The sequence below is a fragment of the Anolis carolinensis genome, chromosome 2 (genome assembly GCF_035594765.1).
Source record: "Anolis carolinensis isolate JA03-04 chromosome 2, rAnoCar3.1.pri, whole genome shotgun sequence".
NCBI classification, from domain to species: domain Eukaryota; kingdom Metazoa; phylum Chordata; class Lepidosauria; order Squamata; family Dactyloidae; genus Anolis; species Anolis carolinensis.
Genome location: NC_085842.1, coordinates 193,937,508 through 193,957,090, shown reverse-complemented (window position 1 = coordinate 193,957,090; position 19,583 = coordinate 193,937,508). Strand labels below are relative to the sequence as shown.

Sequence of the window (19,583 nt, the reverse complement as noted above, 5' to 3'; positions counted from 1 at the left end):
ACCTATGTCTTCCAATTTGCCTTCTAGGATGTATTTGGAAGAAGAAAAAGTATATTTTTTGGGTAGGTTGGTATACTTAAGTTTTCATCTTCCAAAAACTGGGCAGTAGATAGAATGTTAGCTCTCTATAGTAACTATAGAACTATATCCTAGGACATGCTTCAAACTATATATATATCTTCATGACCACCATTCCTGGCCCACCCAGTTTTTTCCTCTGTTTCAGCAATAGGGCTTATGATTTCGCTAACCCTCTGATAATCCCTAGAAATAGCTGCCTTGAATTGCAAATGTTAACAGGATCACCTTAATCTCTAGAGTGGTATTGGAGGCTTGATTCACCCAATAAGAAATACAGTAGAGTCTCACTTATCCAACACTCGCTTATCCAACGTTCTGGATTATCCAACGCATTTTTGTAGTCAATGTTTTCACTACATCGTGATATTTTGGTGCTAAATTCGTAAATACAGTAATTACTACATAGCATTACTGTGTATTGAACTACTTTTTCTGTCAAATTTGTTGTATAACATGATGTTTTGGTGCATAATTTGTAAAATCATAACTTAATTTGATGTTTAATAGGCTTTTCCTTAATCTCTCCTTATTATCCAACATATTCGCTTATCCAACGTTCTGCCGGCCCGTTTACGTTGGATAAGCGAGACTCTACTGTACTATCTTAATGTAATATTTTATTTTAAAAATAAGTTTTGACTCCCTTTCCAACTTGAACAAGAAGGGGAAATGTGCACCCAGAATTTTAGCCATCTATTTAGTTTCAAATGAGCTCCTAGTTTTGAGCATTTTTTGGAAATTTTTTGACATATTTTATTTTTTAAAATTAATTTAAGCTGTAATTAATTTCTGCATGTTTGATGACTTGCTGTAATCTTCCATTGTACCTTCAAATCCCTCACCAACATGATCAAAATTCTGATCATATTCACTGAAGGAAGTGATTTCACTTTATATAGTTTTCTGCTTCCAGCCAAGGCCTTCTCGATTTGGCTGGGAGATTCTGAATTACAAATCCCAGGAAAACCTTAAGTTGCCATGACATTTAAAGTGAAATCATAGCACAATAATTGTGTACCTTGAAAGAGACCTATTGCACAATATTATTTCTTCCCTTATCCAGGTAATTATGGGAAAAATAAGGAAAAATAATGTGTCTCATTTTGTGCATGAAAGATATTACTGTACCTTTAGTGTCCACATAATGTCTGAAGAGCTATCAGCATTTGATGCTGGTAATGCATCTCTCCGCCAGAAAGATGTTACTGTTTCAGAGTCACTACAGAGATTCGCCTGGCAGGCCTCTTCCTTCCAGATGCACATATGCTTAACCATGAAGGATTCCTGAGGCTGTCTCTGTGTCTAGATTTTGGATAAAGTGTCCCCAAGTAGAACCCCTTCTCCATATTATTTCCCTCACACATTCCAAAATTGCTAGTGTGCATCTTTCAAACAAAAGCATTTTTCGTTCCAAGAGTCTGCTGAAGTGCTACAAAGTGGCTTGGCCAAAAATTGTTTTTTTAGGTTATGTATTAACAGTTCCCAAAATACATCCCAAAATACATCTCTAGCTATGTTTCATCCCTTTTGTATCTGTTTTCATAAGAAATACAAGTAGTGAACATAATATTGGAGATGTAACTCAGCAATCAGTGCCCAGCTCTTTACAGATAATACTTGCCTTATTATAAAGCAATATGAAATAATCCATCGCTTGCACAGGACATGAAGTGCCAGTTGCCTGCCTCTAATCTCTCTCCCTACAAGGCACAAATTCAAAATGTGCTCCAGTCCAGAGGAGTGGGTACATATGTCATTCTGATATATAGATGTAGGTTTTTTGGTGCTGATCTTACTGTTAAGGGATATTCACACATAACTTGTAGCGCTCAGTGTTGTGTTCTCAAAAGCTGACCCACATAGCCCAAGATAAATACTCAGGCTCTGATATAAAGGACTTTTCTTGATAATAACTTCTAGTAGTGGGGGTTCAGTGGTAAATGCCAAATTGATGATAACATGTTTAACATTTCTAATCTGTATTTACTTACCATTATTTGCCTGTGTAAGCAACTTCAGCAAATTCAAACCTTTGCTGAGGCTGGATCTACACTGCCCCATATCCCAGGATCTGACTTTTGAACTTGATTATGAGTCTACACTGTCATATAATCCACTTCAAAGGAGATAATCTGGATTTTATATGGCAGTGTAGAAGGGGTCTGAATGTTGTTTGCATGAAGCGAATAAAGGTGCATTTCAGAAATGTATTTATTTATTTATTTTGCAGCTGGAGTGGTTTCTTAGACTGACTATTGTGTGGAAAATATGATAGAATGAAATCAAAAAGGCAAAATGCAGATATTTGAGAAGGAACTGTCAGAATGTCTTAATGTTTTTATTGTGTGGGCAAGAGATAATGTTAGTAGTATTTGGTCATTGTACGCTTTACCCATGGACTTAGGAGAAATTCAGGCATGCTACTCTGAAATGTTGCAAAGACGTATAGTTGGTATTAGGTATTAAGGAGAAACTGCAGTGTTAAACGGTAGTATCCTTAAAACTGGAAAACCAACTCATAGCCAGGACACACTGCTCCTAATCTATCTTCCTGTAATGAACAAATAACACATACACATTGTTTTAATTATTGATGTTAGCTTTAATTCATTGTTCTTAGCTTTAATTTGATGTTAGGTTTTAATTGCTGTTTTCATATGTGGGGTTTTCCTGGGATTTTATGTCAGTATTTGTTTGTTTTATGGAGGCATTGAATGTTTGCCATTGTATGTTGGAATCTGCCCTGAGTCCCGTTGGGGAGATAGGGCAAAATACCAATAAAGTTTTATTATTATTATAATATTATTATTACATACACACAAAGGAAAGACTTTTCAGTCCCTAACATGTGAAAGATTCTGCTTCCTAGAGTCTTGCTTTCGTTTACCTTTTCTTTTACTTAATGACTGCATGGTTTCCAGTCTTCTCTTTGGAAGGAAGGTATTATGGTTTGGTTGAGGTCTGGATGGAGGACTAATATGGCTTTCATCAATTGTGAACTACTTTGAAGTATTTATCACCAGTGATTCTCATGGACCTTTCAATAGACCCTAACAGCGACAACGATGTTTCCTTCTTGAGTCTCTTGTCTGGGTGAGATGGGAGCACTTTTCCTCCTTCAAGAAGCAGAACATTATTCTAGATGTCTGCTCTACAGCACAATGGATATATTACAAGGCTCCAGTTCCCATGCTTCTTATAATTTATGTGAGATTGTTGGAAGCTACTGCATTAGAGTTTATAATCAAGTGTCTTCGACTATATGTAAGTAAAGTAAAGGTTTCCCCTTGACATTAAGTCTAGTCAAGTCCAACTCTGGGGGGTGGTGCTCATCTCCACTTCTAAGAGGAAGAGCCGGTGTTGTCTGTAGACACCTCCTAGGTCATGTGACTGGCATGACTGCATGGAGTGCTGTTACCTTCCTGCTGGAGTGGTACCTATTGATCTACTCACATTTACATGTTGTCAAACTGCTAGGTTGGCAGAAGCAGGGGCTAATGACAGGAGCTCCCCCGCTCCCCTGATTCAAACCACCAACCTTTCGTTCAGCAAGTTCTGCAGCTTAGAGGTTTAGCCTGCTGCGCCATCGTGGCCCCTATATTCAAATACAGGTACCTTTAGTATATTTTTCTCAGTAGCGGTAGAGTATTTGGAGTCAGTAATGGGCTGAATGAGGACCAAACACTGACATTCAGTCCAGACTAAACAAAAAGAAGTTTGTTGGATGGATGGCTAATTGATAAGATTAGACAGATGTTTGTCCTAGATGAGATTGCATCCATTGAAAGAGCAAACTTGTATCCTGGACTTGGGATTGCTTCTTGTTACCTAAATGGCAACTGTAGCCAGGAGTGCCTCTGTCTCCCAATTTTACTCGATGCAATCTCCACGCCATCTCAGAGGTTAAGGAGTTAGTTGCTATCAGAGTAACTCTGCTTCATTTGTTAATAAGATTACTGTAATATGATTTATGCATTTGTAGAGAATTTTTAAGAATCTCTGGAAACAAGTAGACCATTGTTTCTGGATTCACTTTAAAATGTTTTCCCTTAAAGCCTTAAATAGCCTGACATCTAAAGAAAAACAAAGAAAGTATGTATTTCTCCCCAATTTTTAGATAGCCAGATCAAGTGATAATGAAGGTTACACCACCTCTGAAGGTTGACCAGTGCATGAACCATCTCCATAGTCAAATGGAAATCACAGGCAACAGTGGCATATCATGAAAATGTATTGCCAATCTTCAGGAACCTAATTACAAGGACATTTTTTTCAGAACGGCTTTCCACTCCAGATACACTTTGCAGCTAAACAAATGACTGTGCTGTAGATTGGTTTAATGGTACATTTTATTTACTGCTATTTGTTACTTCTGCTTTTAGATTATTTTTATGTTCAAGTGATTTTGGTTTTGTAAGTTACTTAAAGAGCTATGCTAGGAAGAAGAAGGTTTTTTTTTTGGTTTTTTTTAAAGGTTCCCTAAATAAGTTTTAAAAATACAACCTCTCTCGTGCTGGAAATAGATCCCATAGGTCCTGGTTTCAATGTATTCAATGTATTCACACGTGAAGTAATCACACGTGAAGCCAGTTCAGTCCTGTTTCTCAAGCCAAGAACTCACATTACAGAATACCAAAATGCATTTCTTAGATGGGAATAAATTCTGTGTAAGGAATTATGCTGTATAAAGCTAACCAGTTGCAGCAGCGATATCGGATTCATGTTTTCCCCATTTCTTCCTCCACTTCTTTGCTGTGCTGCTGCAATAACATTTATTCAAAGTGGAAAGAGAAACAAAATCATGATTTATTAATTCTGAACCAAGTCCCCAGTGCCGCTCTCCCTGGTAGTGTTTAGGAATTTATCTTCTGTCTGTCCCTGAGCTAAGCAAAGCCACACTCCTCCGTCCGTCCCTCCGTCCGTCTCTCCATCAGTTGCCTGCTACCGGCATTGTGGGAGCACTCCTAGCCGCCAGCACTAAAATGGCTGCCAAGTTTTAAAATGGCTGCCAGCAGTCGCAAGGCCGAAAGGGAACAGTGTGCATCAGCCAACTTTGAAAGGGAATAGATGGCGAGGGGGGGGGGGGGGGGGGGAAGAGAGAACAAAAACAACTCTTGAAATATTTCCGTAGTGCTTCCCCAGCTGTTGCAGAATACGAGGCACATTTCCTGGCTCTTTTTTGCTTTGCTTTGCTTTGGCATGGATAGAGGTAAACTTGCCGTGTTGTTGACATAGGTAACCTGAGTTCTGCAGCTGGCCTCCCTCTGCCATGTCTGGACAGGAAAAGGATGGGCTATTTAACTCTTTGGGGATCGTAGACCCCTGTCTATTCAATGAGGCCAGATGATCATTCTTATGATCATCCTCAGGCTTGGCAGGCTAAAACAATTACGACAGCAGATCTATTGGAAGTCCTGTAAACCCCATTATCTCTTATTTTTTACCACCTCGATGACCACTTTCTGTCATTGGGTGAATTGGCGATAACCTGCTGTAAATGTTCTTTCAAGAAAATTTTGGGTTATGCTGTCACCACACTGCGTGAATGTTGGCAAGCAGCCATGCAAATCTGAACTTCCACTTGGGTGAAAATGTAACATGTTTCTAACCATCATGAGGAAATGCATTTTCTGCAAACCAAGGGATATTTTTCCAGTCAGCAGTGGATAGAAAAATCAATAAGGATCCTGATTTTCATGCTAAGCCATGGAAAGAAATTTAGTCTTCTGAGATAGATCTGAACAACAAATTCCTTCACTGAATATGTAGAAATACATGTTCTGCTTCTATTCAGATCTGAAGATACTGTACAAGTGGTTCCATCTGCAGAAATTTTTCTCTCAAAAGAAGTACTAGTTGAGATCTAGAAATGTTTACTAGAATAGGAAGGGCTAAAGTAGAAAACACAGCAGCCGTAGCACGTATGAAATCCACATTCAAATGCTGGAGATGCAGAAACAGAAAGAAGTTTTTGACAACACTATGTAACACAGTTTTTGTTCCTGGGTTATAAATGTCATTTCCTAATTTGGTCCTATCGTAAAAAATAGACAAAGTTTATTAAACTGCAAAACTTTGTTTTTATGGGACATCCTGCAGCACATTTTGCTATAGTTTTTCAATGCGTATCTCATAAAGTCTCAACCAATTCAACATAGTTTGTGACAGCCACAAAAATGAAGTTTCTAGAGTATAACAACTGCTTTCAAAGTAAGTTGTGCACAATTAAACAGGAACAACACTTTCAAAGCAGGAACAGATTTTTTTTCAAAAATTTTTACGTAGTGCAATTACAGTGCAACTGCTGTACGTGTGAGAATGGTATCTATCTACAATTTTATTTAGCCACACATGACAAAAAGTGTTATCTCAAGGCATTTTCCAGATCCTTCCAGTTTGACTGTATGGGATTCACGTGCCAGAAGTTTTTCATTTTGATAGGATTCACTATTATCAGCAGTTTCATTTATCCAAGCGAGGTCTAGGTGGGTGTACTGTGTTACTATAAAGAAAGCTGTTTATGGCATGTTAAAGAGTCAAAGGAACTTAAAACCTGTCCATCTCAGCATTTCAGTCCCCTGTTCTCATATATCTAGGCATCTTCCATACTGTCTTTTGCTGTTGGAGTCATAATCGTGTGTGTGAGTGGGGGGGGGGGGGGGGGCTTGATTCTCTTTGTGCATATGCATCTAGCAGCATTATTTGCATGCTCAAATTACTTCTTATGAATCATCTTGCTATAATTCTTCCAGAATTTTGTAGAGTAGATCAGATAATCACGTACTGTATGTACTCGAGTATAAGCCTAGTTTTTCAGCCCTTTTTTAGGGCTGAAAAAGCTCCCCTCAGCTTATACTCGAGTGAGGGTCCTGGCTGGCTTATATTCGGGTCGGCTTATACTGAAGTATATAGGTAATCAGAGTTGGACAGTCTTATCTTATGAAAGTCTTATTATGATCATAAATTACAATTTTATGTAAACATTCAAAAACATTTAACCTATTGACACCTCAAATAATGTAATTTTATTAGTATCTATTTTTATTTTTTAAATTTGCCAGTAGCTGCTGCATTTCCCACCCTCGTCTTATACTAGAGTCAATAGATTTTCCCAGTTTTGTGGTAAAATTAGGTGCCTCAGCTTATATTCAGGTCGGCTTATACTCGAGTATATACAGGTATTTATTTGCTGGATCAGAGACGATGGTTTGCCCAATGAGTTAATAATAGAAAACATTTCAAATTAGATAATTTTCTAGTGTCTTTTCTATGCTTACCTGATTGGATAAGAGCCATCCCTTCCTTCCCTCCTTCTTCCCCCCCCCCCCTCCCTCCCTCCCTTCTCTTTTCCTTCCCTCCTCCCTTCCCTCCTGCCTTCCTTGTCAAGAACACTTGAGAGCTTGGCATTTTATGTGCTACTTTTGCCAGCAAATAGCTAGGTATGTTCAAACCTGGAGAGGCATTAACCGACACATGAAACCTTCAGGGAGAACCATATCTAAGCAGTAAAGAAAAACAATATGTGTGTTCAAGCAGGACAGTACCTTGTCAGAACTGAACTAGGAGAACAGAAATTGAAGATTTACACACTGCAGAGGAAGCCCATCAAATATAGGGCTTATTTGATGGTGTACTCTCTTCTCTATGAATCAATGAGGTTGTTTCCATGTTTTCATTAGTATAGTGAAGTGGCCAAGTGGGATTTTTTTAGAAACACACAACAGCTGTATTTTTTTTTTGCAATTAACAGAGATTTATTTTTGGGGCTATTTGTTATTTATTTTATTATTTATTATTTATTTATCATCATCTTCTCAGAGTTAAAAAAAGATCAACAGTGAAACATTTAGTTTCATTTTGCCCCTCAATAAACTATTCGTCTAAAACAGGGCTTGAAGTCATAGAGCCCTCTAGATATTTTTGAATTGCTACTCCCAGTGCTCTTAACCATTGACCATATTGGCAAGTGCTGTTGGGACTTATAATAGCCAATAAAGTCACATCATCCTCAGTCCCTGGTCTGAAACTTCTCTGCTCTGAAACAGGCCAATCCATAGGATCAAGCTACACATGATGTCAGTGGACTTGTAACTTACTGATCCAGTTCAGAGGGAGGTGGGTGGGCAAAAGTATAATTAAAGAATGCAGAAAGGACCCAGAGATAATCATGTTGGAGCCTTCTTGTCCATCTCTCCAAAGATTTTCTCTAGTCTAGCTCTCTTCTGATATTAGTAAATATCTTAGTTTGCTTTTATCTCACATAACTTCCATTGTGCTTATAAACAAGAAAACAGGAGTATCTTGTCAATTTTGCCAGTGTGGCCGTGCCTGTAAGGATAGAAGTGGGCTTGGTAGAATAGAGATGTGAAATGGCCTCTCTCTAAGCAGTTTTGAAAGTACTATTAAAGAGAAGTGAAATGTCAATTATCAAGGTTATTATTATGTTTTTCATCATGGATGGGGGATAGTCTTTGTATTTTCAACTCAAGCGCCAAAATCTACCGGGTCATCTTTGAACTATTGTAACAACTGGCTTCTCTGGAGCTATGCTGTATTCTTCAGCAATTGCTGAAAGTAATCCCATAAAACTTGTGGAGAGCTTCTCTTGGCTCTCAAAATCTTACAGTAATGGAATATGAAAGTAAAGAATTATCTCTTTGACATTAATCTATCAAAGAACCTGAATCTCATTATACTGATCAGATGTTTAAAAGAGCCAAATTCTCTTGACTATATTATAATGCTTTGGGAGAAGGAAATGAAATGGTATTGCACAGCATTTATGGCACAATCTTCCCATTGGTCACAAAAAGTAGTGAACAGAAGCACCTACATAGCAGGTGCCAGTTGTTAACAATCATCTTCTGTTCTTGCACCAGCATCCCTTTGATGTCAGTCTTTGCTTCTGTGTTTCAGAATCCGGACAATCAGACAATTCAAACCAGCAAGGAGATGCGGACATCAAACCACTGCCCAATGGTGAGTGAACTAGTCCCCAGGATCAGATTCTCTCATCAGTTGTCTTGCTGCCCTCACTTTGTCTTACCTCTGAAACCCTTAACTTTTCCAACTTGTTGTCTCATGCCCAATTTCAGGAACAGGTTTTAGTAACTGAAAATTACTCTGACCAAATTGGAGAAATACATGTAAGCAGTAAGAGAGTAGAATTAAGAGAACTAAAAAGATTCCTGTTGTGAGAGCAGGGGCTTTGTATTGGTATAAGGAGATAAGAATAACTGGAGGACGGAATCCAATCTGTGGGTAGCTGGGGACCTACAGGAGGACTAGAAGGGAGGTTTCTGTCCAACCACACTTACAGCAAGCTACCTTTAGGCGCTACTGCTGCCCCCATTCGACTCTATCTTATTACCTAGATGGTGTGTCTTCTTTTCTCTGCAGGGCATTTGACTTTCCAGGACTGTTTTGTGACATCAGGCGTCTGGAACGTTACAGAGCTGGTGAGAGTGTCACAGAGTAAGTTAATGCAATACTTCCTGAGGTGATCAAGAATAGAGGTGCACATATGACTGCTGCAAACTTTTTCCGCTTTTAAACTTCTTAAACACAGGATAGTGACATCTGTTACTGTGATCCATACAAGCCTCCTCTGGGGCAACTAGACTTTTGAGCCAAATCTGAGAAATCACCCGGATGGATGTCATTCACATTCCTTTTAAGGCAGTCTACAATTTTAGTAACCACCAGCCCCACTTTTAAAAAGTATACTTGAAGGAGAACAACTTTTACATTGAATGTGACATTATTTGTTAGTGGCTTGGCAATGGATCTGCTATGGGTTTAGAATAAATATTAAAGGAAATAGCCAAGCTGCTGAACCTGTTCTAGGCATAGATATATTCTTTAAATTTTCATACTAAGATCCATAATTTTCCCCTGCACTGACATGGAAGCTATCACCTTCTACATGAACATGGTATAAAAATGTAGGTAATCTCCCCTTTTTAGAACTCTATGCCTGAAAAGTTTGGCATTGCCTCAAAATAGTTTTGTCTCACTTGCTGTTTTTCTTATCATGTGGGTTTCTGACAAAAAGGTTTATGAGCTTCAGACATGCTTAATTGGGTTTTGAGGTATCTATAATACATAGGCACCTTATAGCATTTAATCCAAATAGACAGGCCCAGTGTTGGGTGAATAAGGCAACCTATCTCAGGAATGTTTGGCAGCAGTTGTTAGTTCTTTAGTTCAGTGGTTCTTAACTTCTTTTTATCAGGGACCCTTTTAAATATTTTTGTTGCCACAGATCATCAAGACATAGCTCAAGATTTAAAACTCTTAAAGTTTATCAAATATTTTTAAAGGTGGTCATCAAGACCCTTCAGATTTCAAGAGAAGGGAGAAATGAATAATGCACATATTTTTATTCTAATATTTTTATTGGAATAATTCCATACAAAATAAGACATACTGTCAGCAAGATTCCTCCCCCTTTCCATCTATGTCAGCATATGTGATTGATAACTCCTTTGTTTCTCTCATTTCGCCAAGCCAAGCTCAGTGCGATAAGACAAGTAACATTCCAGAATGAATCAAACACTTTGTCAACCTCCTAGCCTTTTCGGTCACAGATCAGTTTCACTATATATTCTATAACCTACTAACTAGAGATAACTGGCCCCAACTAGTTTGTCAGTGGCCAAGCCAAATCTCCAGATCTGCCTTTTGTGCCAAGTGAGCCAGCTCTCTTGCAATGCAACCATCCCCAAACAACAAATTGTAAAGTACATCCCTAACCTGTGGCAACAAAGGCAAAATGACCTTTGACTGTTCCAAAAACTGTATCAAAAATTACTTCAAAATTAGCTTCACCCACACCCAGTGCCCCCAAGCAAACCCCCCCCCCCAATCAGGTGACCAAGGCTAACCTGCCTCAACCTTCCTTCCCCTTCCACCGTGCCCCAGGTAACCAGTGCCATGCAGCACCAAAAGCAGGTTCTTCAGCATCCTGTTACATCCTGACTTGATGCCTGAAACAGCAGGATGGGATAAAGGAGGGGAGGCGGGTGAGAACAAAATGAGAAATTAATCAGGTAAGGATGTGAGAGAGATAACACTGGGACAGGGATAACAGCATGACTGTGAGTTGAGAGAGAAGATAGCAAGCCAGGGAGAGACCAGGGAATTAGGAGAGAGGTTGCTGTTGTTCTCCCTGGCTCCCCCCTTATTTCTTTCATGAGGCGGTTGTTGAAGTTGGCTCCCACTTCTGCACTCTCAGTGTTGCCTGGGAGCTGAGGAGAAACACGAGGCGGAGGGAGCCTAACAAGTGACCAGAATGAATTTCCTTACTTATTTGATACTTTTTTATTTGCTGCACAAGTGACAAATTATTTTGTGGCAGTGCACAAATATAAAAATGCAAAAAATTAAAATGTACAAATCTGTACATTAGATGTTTGGAATAGTATGAGATAAGAACATTTGAAAACATTTGGTTTGTAAATGACTCTGGGCATGGTCAGAATTAATATAAACTTTTCATTACTGTGAGTTTTAGGCTCTTTTCATTGGTTGCATCTGTGTTATGCTTGAAGGTCTTTCTAATCCTAAATTTATTTAGGATTAGAAATCAGGCTTTAGAGTTATCACCTCAGTTTCCAAGAACCCATATTATAAGGATTACTTAATGTAGCAGAACCCAGCTAGTAGTACTTTCTTCTGTCAGTACCCTTAATTGCAGCATCTACTTAGTGCTACTGTCTACTTGGATTTATCGATATGGCCCTTGTGTCCTTTCAACGGAACACCTAATACAGTCTATAGACCTAATACACCTCTATAGAGTACAGAGTAGGGATATGCTCATGGTCCAAGGATAGGGAAAAATGAACTTCCAGATGTTGGCTTGCAGCTCCCACCATCCTTAGCCACTGTGGCCAGTGGTCAGTATTGATGGGAGTCACAAACCAACAGCTTCTGGAAAGTCACTTGTTCCTTATCCCTGCCATAAAGTCAGCAATATCTCTAACTGTATAGATTCCGTGCAGGGGAGAAAGTGGGATATAAAATGAATAAATAAATTCCTGCATTAAAAATTCCTTTCCTCTTTCCTGGAATCTGGAAGCTGCTCAGCAAGGAAGATTGTTTGCTTCCAATCCCTGAGTTATGATCTCTCATTCCTCAGCTCCTGTTGCCACAGCGTCTGGTCCAAATTTCTCTCTGGCTGACCTGGAGAGTCCCAGTTACTACAACATCAATCAAGTGGCTCTTGGCAGAAGGTCAATAACATCTCCACCTTCTAGCAGGTAAGTCTTCACATCTTCTGCATTTGATGAGTCACAGAAGAAGCTCTGTCCTTTTGAAGTGTCATAGCCTTGGAATCAAGAGGTACCTCTTGTGGCTAGGCCATTCCTCAGTTCCAGATGTGGGAGAGGTGGCCAATTAATAGCTGACAAAATGCTGCTGCAAATGAGAGGAAGGACCTGGTGGTGAACTTCTATTGATGAAACAGTAAAATTCAACAGAATGTGGAGTTGGTCAATGCTCATGGCAATGACATTATCTTCATAATCAATGGTGGAAGGCTGGGAAAACCTGGTATTTTCTTGGGCAGCATGAACGGTTGGGGGAGGGAAGAGGAGGAGTGAGAGGGGAAGGAAGGCAGGCAGGAAGGAAGGGAAGAAGGGAGGAACGAAAAAATACATGGAAGAGAAAGCAACACCTGCAAGCTCCTTTGGGTCTTAGTTTGGAGTCTTGCTCCCCTGAAGGTGAAGCCCTACCACAGCTAGTTCTACTATCACTCATCAGCTCATCATTCCCTGTTGATTATGATCCCCTTCTGTGTGGTTTGTTTCCTTTGCAGCTCCACCAAGAGGCCCAAGTCAATAGATGACAGTGAGATGGAGAGCCCTGTAGACGATGTGTTCTACCCTGGGACAGGGAGGTCCCCAGCAGCTGGCAGCAGCCAGTCCAGTGGGTGGCCCAATGATGTGGATGCAGGTATTATTATTATTACAGGGGTGTTAACAGAGTTTTTTAAAAGAAGGTTGCTTACCTTTAATTCTCATTCTTCGAGTGATTACCTGCTCATTTGCAACTATGAGTCTGTGCGTGCAGAGCAGAATTCGACTATTTCTAGAAGTTAGAAATGTGGACAATAGCCCTGCCCCTCCTCATTATGTACACACTTGTTCTAGATTCTCCTCAATCCAAAAAGATATCTGTAGGAAGCACCAACCTTTCCTCACAAGCACACATAGGCTGAAGAAAGGGCTGGGCTGGCTTCTGACTGTCATGTATTATGTCCATGGGAGGCAGCAAAAATTTCCTTCACATAAATAATTTATCTATTGTAAATTCTTATTCCTCCACCTTGGCAGTCATCTTTCTACCTTTGGGGTGGGCAAAAGGGGCCATCAAAATTCTGATTCTCTGATAAATTCCTCCCTGAGTTACTGTAGGCTGCATTGATATTTGCTCCTATTTCCCAGAGTTTTTCTCTTCATTCCCTTGCCAGCTCTTGAAGAAGTATAGGGAAAGTGGTAACCATGTGAAACTCCCCAAGATCCCTGCCTAAACAGGTTCCAGAAACTGGGAAATGACACTTCTAGAAATCTGCCCAGAAAGTGATTTGGGCCCCATCTGCATTGCCATATAACACAGTTTGAATGCAGTGCAGATTCATATAAACTGCATAAGACAGAATAACTGAATAAGTCAGATGAGGAAGTAATGGGTTGACTTATTGGTGAGGGCACATTGAAGAGTTTCAGCAAGGCCAAGGACTCCAGAACATGGAGGGAGAGGTTTTTAAAGTACTATTTTCTATCTATTGTGTTGTCGTGTATAAACCATAAAAGGATAGTGAGATAGACTGCAAACACTTATTGCAGAGTCCTACATATTAATGAACCAATGTGATTAAAAGCTACAAGACTTATTACAAAGTATACAAAATTTACTAAAGACATTGTATCAGTGACCAAGAATACATATATAATGAATTGATACATTTTAGCCAACTGACAGTGCACCTGTAGCTGTACTGCACACAGATACCCATTATACCTCTAAGGAGTGGGCACCTTATAATATGGGGGGCACCATGGAGAAGGCCCTTCTTCAAGTTGTCATAAAATATACCCATAGTTTATTGGAAGGGCTTTCTTCTCCCATAAGTGAGTGGGCTGGATTTACAGATAGCAGTTTCTCAGTCCACCCTGAGCTGCAGTGGCGCAATGGTCTAAACCCATGTGCCAGCTGAACTGCTGACCTAAAGGTTGGCGGTTCAAATCCACGAGACAGGGTGATATCCTGTCTGTCAGCTCTAGCTTCCCATGTGGAGACATAAGAGAAGCCCCCCGCAGGATTGGAACACATCTGGGAGTCCCTTGGGCAATGTCTTTGAAGATGGCTGATTTTCTCACACCAGAAGCGACTTACAGTAGTATGTTCTCAATTCGCTTCTGACACGATAAAAAGGTCCCACCCTAAGCCCTTTGGTTCAAGCTATTATAAATCAACAATGAAATCATAAATCATCCCAGCATTGAATAGTCTAATGCAGTTCTTCCAGACTGTGTTGCAGTTTTCTGGTCTAGAGGTTACTAATAGATGAATCACTGGAGCCAAGAGTTTCTTTCCAGAAACAGGCATAGCAGGAAGCACATAAAACTGTCAGTAAGCACTCCTATTCAGGGAGATCACCTGTACTGCCAATGTGAAAGATGGAGCAACTTTATTTGTTTCTTTGTTTATATAGAGAGTATTTATATCACACCCTTCAGTTTAAAAAGGTACATCATTAATTAAGCAGATCTGTGCCCTTAGTCTTACAATCTAAGACATGACATGTAAGGAAAAGGGAATGACAATAAGAAAAGGATTTAAGTCCAGCAGATGCTGGTTGCTTTTCTGTCCCTCAGAGAACAGAGCAGTAGCAGAACATGGAATGAGGGCCACAAGTTCTAATGGCCAGGGTATGATGACGGCCTCTGGCTGCTCTTCACACTCTCTTAGTGCAGTGGCAGCTGGAAAATGGAAAGAGAGCCTCTCACCAGAGTTGCAAGTGGCAGCATGATCAGGGCCAGGATGGTGCAGAAGAAAGCACTTGGTTGCAGGATTGTATGAGAGTTACGTCTTCTACAAGAGGCTGTGGTGAGATATATTGGCTCCTACAATGGGATACAGCATCTGTTGCATTGGGATTTCCTTTTCAGTGTTAGAATGCCACTGTTCCCCAGCAAAATCATGGCAGGTATTTACCAAGAGATTCCTTCTTGTAGGCAGGTTTGAGACTCCACTGCTTCTGGGATGGGATTCTGCAGAAACAGAGCTCACCGTTTTAATACCAAAAAGTCAGGGAATTGAATATAATTAAGAATAGAATTGTTTACATGGATAGATTTTACCCATGTTAGAATGGATGGAATAATTAGAGTGGTGGTGTGAGATACTGGCTTTCAGGTGAGCTGTCCATCTATAGCCCAGCAGAAGAGTGGGTGCTTGGTTCTTTTGGTTGCTTTCTATCTTATGTAGTTTAGGGGATTGACATCAAGATTTGGTAGTATCTGAGATTTGACAACATAATCTATAACGTCTATCGTATCTTGATTGATATATAAACCCTTGGCTGTCATCGCAAAACAGCTCTTTGCTGAGGTGATGTGTATCATCCTCTGGGTATGCATTTGGGTACTTACTGGGTGGTATCTTTCCTTTTATTCCAGTGAGAACATTGCCCTCTGCCCATCATCAATTTGGAATACAAAAGAAAACAGTTTTGAATGAATCATTTTTTTTAAAAAAACAACAACAATCTATATCTGATTTGGGAGTATCATTTTTCACAACCAATGGGTGTGTGTGTGCATGACTAATATGCAGTCGAGAGGTCATCAGACTTCATCATTTTCAATAAACCCCTCAACTGACCTTTTGATACTCTCGACTTTTCTGGGCACTCTGGACTATACCATTGGCCTGCCAACTGCTGGAATGACAGGGGTAAAGAAGGAAGTTTGTTTCAGAATAATTCAACTCTTATTCCTGTCCTGCTTTCATTGCGCTTTGTTTCAGTCTTTTTATATTGGCATGAGAAATTCAGTTCTTCTGAACATCCTAGTTGTTTTCCTAGCAACATACCGTACTTAGTTCATGGCAAAGACACTCATACCTTGATAGCAAGCAGGCCTGTAGCCAGGGGGTGGTTTTAGGGGTTCAACCCCCCCCCCTGAAACTTTTCAGTTTTTTTTTAAACCTGGTTTACTCATGAATTTTAACTGGTTAACCAAATCCCCATGCTAAGTCTATGAGAAGCAAAAAATTAAGAGTCCCTCCAGGCACTATCTCAATCAGATATTGACAGGTCTGTAGCTGGCGGGGGTGGGGGGGGGGGTTAAGGGTTTCAACCCCCCCCCCCCCCCAATTTACAAAACCCTCCCCAATTTTTTTTTCTGGCTATGGCCCTGATAGCAAGTCAGATGTGTCAGGAGAATGGATGTCTTTGCTAAGTGTATAAGTACTGTTGTGGAAGTACTGTTCCTGAAGGTATAGCTGTATAGCCAGTATTAATTACGGATATAAGGATTCATCTGTGAGTGACTGAGAGTGATGGACTAGTAAGCTAACATAAGATTTCCAGAATGGGGCAGGAGCATTAAGGATATGGAAAGAGATCACTAGACCCTTTGAGAGTTTGGCTCTACTTAAGAAAGATGATCATAACCTGGAGAGTGGAAAGTAGAAAATTGCAGGAAAGGAGTTGCTCCGTTCTAGGTTTGACTGGAGTTAGGAAGCTGCCATTAGATCAGAGAAAGTTTGATTCTGAGAGTTTTCCCCTTCTCATTCGCCTCCCTCACCATGCAGCATGTGGCTCACATTTTCTTAACCTAGTTCTGCTCTAATCACTCTCCATATTGCACCAGCTTTCAGCTTGCAGCAGATTTGGTAGGGCAGGATTTTGCAGCTGATCTGTGGGTCTGGAAATGTGAATGAGCATGCTTTGTACCTAAGGGCTGCTGTAGATGGGACTTTTAGTTATGCATTTGTAATCCTGTCACATTTTACTGTTTTGAGTGTAGATTATTTGATCCCAGAGGTGTCTCCTCCCCTTCAGAAGCCTCCAGGCTGCAGACAAGTTGAATTCAAACGCATTGCATTTTCTCCCTCTCCCTCCTGCTCTCTGTTTTCTCCTCTCTTTTCCCCCTCCCCTTTGTCTTGTTGAGTTTTGTTCCCAGCCATCTCAACAAATCGCCAATTAAACAGCACAGCTGCAGGGCTTGTGTGAACAGCTGGGGAGACCATCCAGCCGTCTGACAGGGACAGGTGTTCACAGCTGGCTGGCAACCCCCCTCCCCATCCCTGTGCACAGGTATCAGGTGTTAGGCAGCTGGCATGAGATAACAGGCTGGGGGCTTTTCTCTCCTGGGCCCCCTTGCCTGCTGCTGAAGTGCCAGATTGTGCCGGATTATAGAGACAGCAGCAAGCACAGAAACTACAGCCTGTTTCCCTGAGAGGCAGGATAGCAGCTCCTACTGTTCAAGGAGTGTGCCACCCCTTTGCCTATTGTATACTCTCATTGGGATGGCATTTTGCAATCTACAACCTTCTTTTTGGATGGTTCTATGCTTCAGGAGAATAGAATCAGGCTCAGACCGTACATATGCAAGAATACACACAGAAAAAAAAACAATTGCTGTGAAGAAGATCTGAATCAATGATATACAGTTTGGTGCTTCAGCATATATCTCCCATCTATTTGTATTGCACATCCAAATTGATTTTTCAATAATCTGCTCAATGATGGCTGGGAACACAGGAGCTTGTGTATACAGTGGCTTGTGGGCAGGGGCACAGATCAGTGAAAAAGCCAGTAATTCAGTGCAGGAGCATCAGAGCCACAAGGAGCACTCATGTCCTAGTTGGGTAATTTTCTTTAGAATTGGGATCTGCACTAATAAATTATGCAAGGTAGAATTTTCTGGTCAGGGACCGGACCAGGTCAGGAAGGCATGCCCTTATCAAGGTACTCCATTCCAACCCACATCACAGCAGTTTGCATTCTCAGTTCATTACGCATGTTTTTGGACTGTTTTAGATTCTCTCTCCCGCCTCCCCTTACTTTTCTTTTTCAAAAAAAAATCCTAAAAAATTATTTCACAAAATATATAGCTTGGTTATCTGCCTCTACCAGTTCAGACATCTATCTTGAGCCTGAATGGTGTGTTTTGGCTTCATATAGGGGAAAATGATTTTCTTTCTTTCTTTCTTTCTTTCTTGTCAGTTGAGATCTCACCTGCATGATCATACTCCATGCTGATGATACTGCAGGAATCCTCCCCAAAGCAACAAAAAGCATTGTTAACAGGTTTTCTGTGTGCTTTTTGTTTAGTGCATCAGTGGCCCCTGCTTGTTTCTTGAACGTTATTATTAATGTTTTTACTAGACTTCTCGTAGCACTATATGATTTTACAGAACCTATCCATGCTGGCTGTGTTTTAGTTTTTTTTAGAAGGCTGCTCTCTGTTGGCTGGCATGTGATAAAATACAAGTTGCAGGAACAGAAACCTTTTGGATATTCTGTTCAAAAATTTTAAATCAAAATTTTAAAAGTTTAAATTAATTGAATACATTTTACTTATTTTATTTATTTACATCATTTCTATCTCACCTTTCTCACCCAAGAGGACTCGATTTTAATAATGTATTCAATTAATTGTAGCAACTGAGTACCTGATGTTTTTGATATTGTGAATAACATCTCCAAGCTATATATTTATGCAAACTCCATGTGTATAAATACAATAAGTCTTCCACCACCCCATTTCCTGTGCATGGTACATGTTCGTTTTTATCTCTGTTGCATCTCTGTACCTAGCAAACCAATTTTTCTGATGTTCCCAGGTAGGTGTAGAGCACTACCCTGGCTGAGATGTTTTTGCTTTTGTGTGTTTTTGTTTTTGTGTGACTTCCACGGTGCCTTGTTGGATTTTCCATGAGCTTTTCTTCCCCAGAACTCATTCATTTTAGGAACAATATGATATATGGCTATCCTTTTTGTTTCTGCCATATCATTGAGAGATGTGTGTTCTCCACCTCCAGTTCTAGAGCACAAGTCTGACTGCCGTTCCCTTAGAGCAGTGGTTCTCAACCTGGGGTCCCCAGATGTTTTTGGCCTACAATTCCCAGAAATCTCAGCCAGTTTATCAGCTGTTAGGATTTCTGAGAGTTGAAGGCCAAAAACATCGGGGGACCCCAGGTTGAGAACCACTGCTCTAGACCCTTGTTGGGAAGTGTAGGACCGCAACACCCATATGTTATATATTCTGTTCTTTATTTATAACAAGGGTTACGTTGTATAGTCATTAAATAAAAATGTTGCAAATTACTATGGATAATCTAGAACTAACTAAATTTCATGGTTCTCCAGCTGTAGCCTATTACACATATGCTTTGATACTAGGAGCACCTTGATGCTACAGGTATTACCACATATTATATGTTCTGCTTGTATAGAATTGACAGCTACTTTAGTAGAGGTTGTC

At 40.2% G+C, this 19,583-nt stretch overlaps 1 protein-coding gene across 13 annotated transcripts in view; it reads left to right on the top strand.

Moving 5' to 3' along the window:
* nfix (nuclear factor I X) overlaps nucleotides 1-19,583 on the top strand; it is a 303,800-nt gene that overhangs the window by 246,465 nt on the left and 37,752 nt on the right. For all 13 annotated transcript variants that reach the window (XM_062971451.1, XM_062971462.1, XM_062971459.1 and 10 more), the window contains 4 exons: nucleotides 8,998-9,060; nucleotides 9,481-9,555; nucleotides 12,224-12,344; nucleotides 12,902-13,038. In XM_062971451.1, coding sequence (XP_062827521.1) covers nucleotides 8,998-9,060; nucleotides 9,481-9,555; nucleotides 12,224-12,344; nucleotides 12,902-13,038 — 396 coding nt within the window. The remainder of the gene's footprint in view (nucleotides 1-8,997; nucleotides 9,061-9,480; nucleotides 9,556-12,223; nucleotides 12,345-12,901; nucleotides 13,039-19,583) is intronic.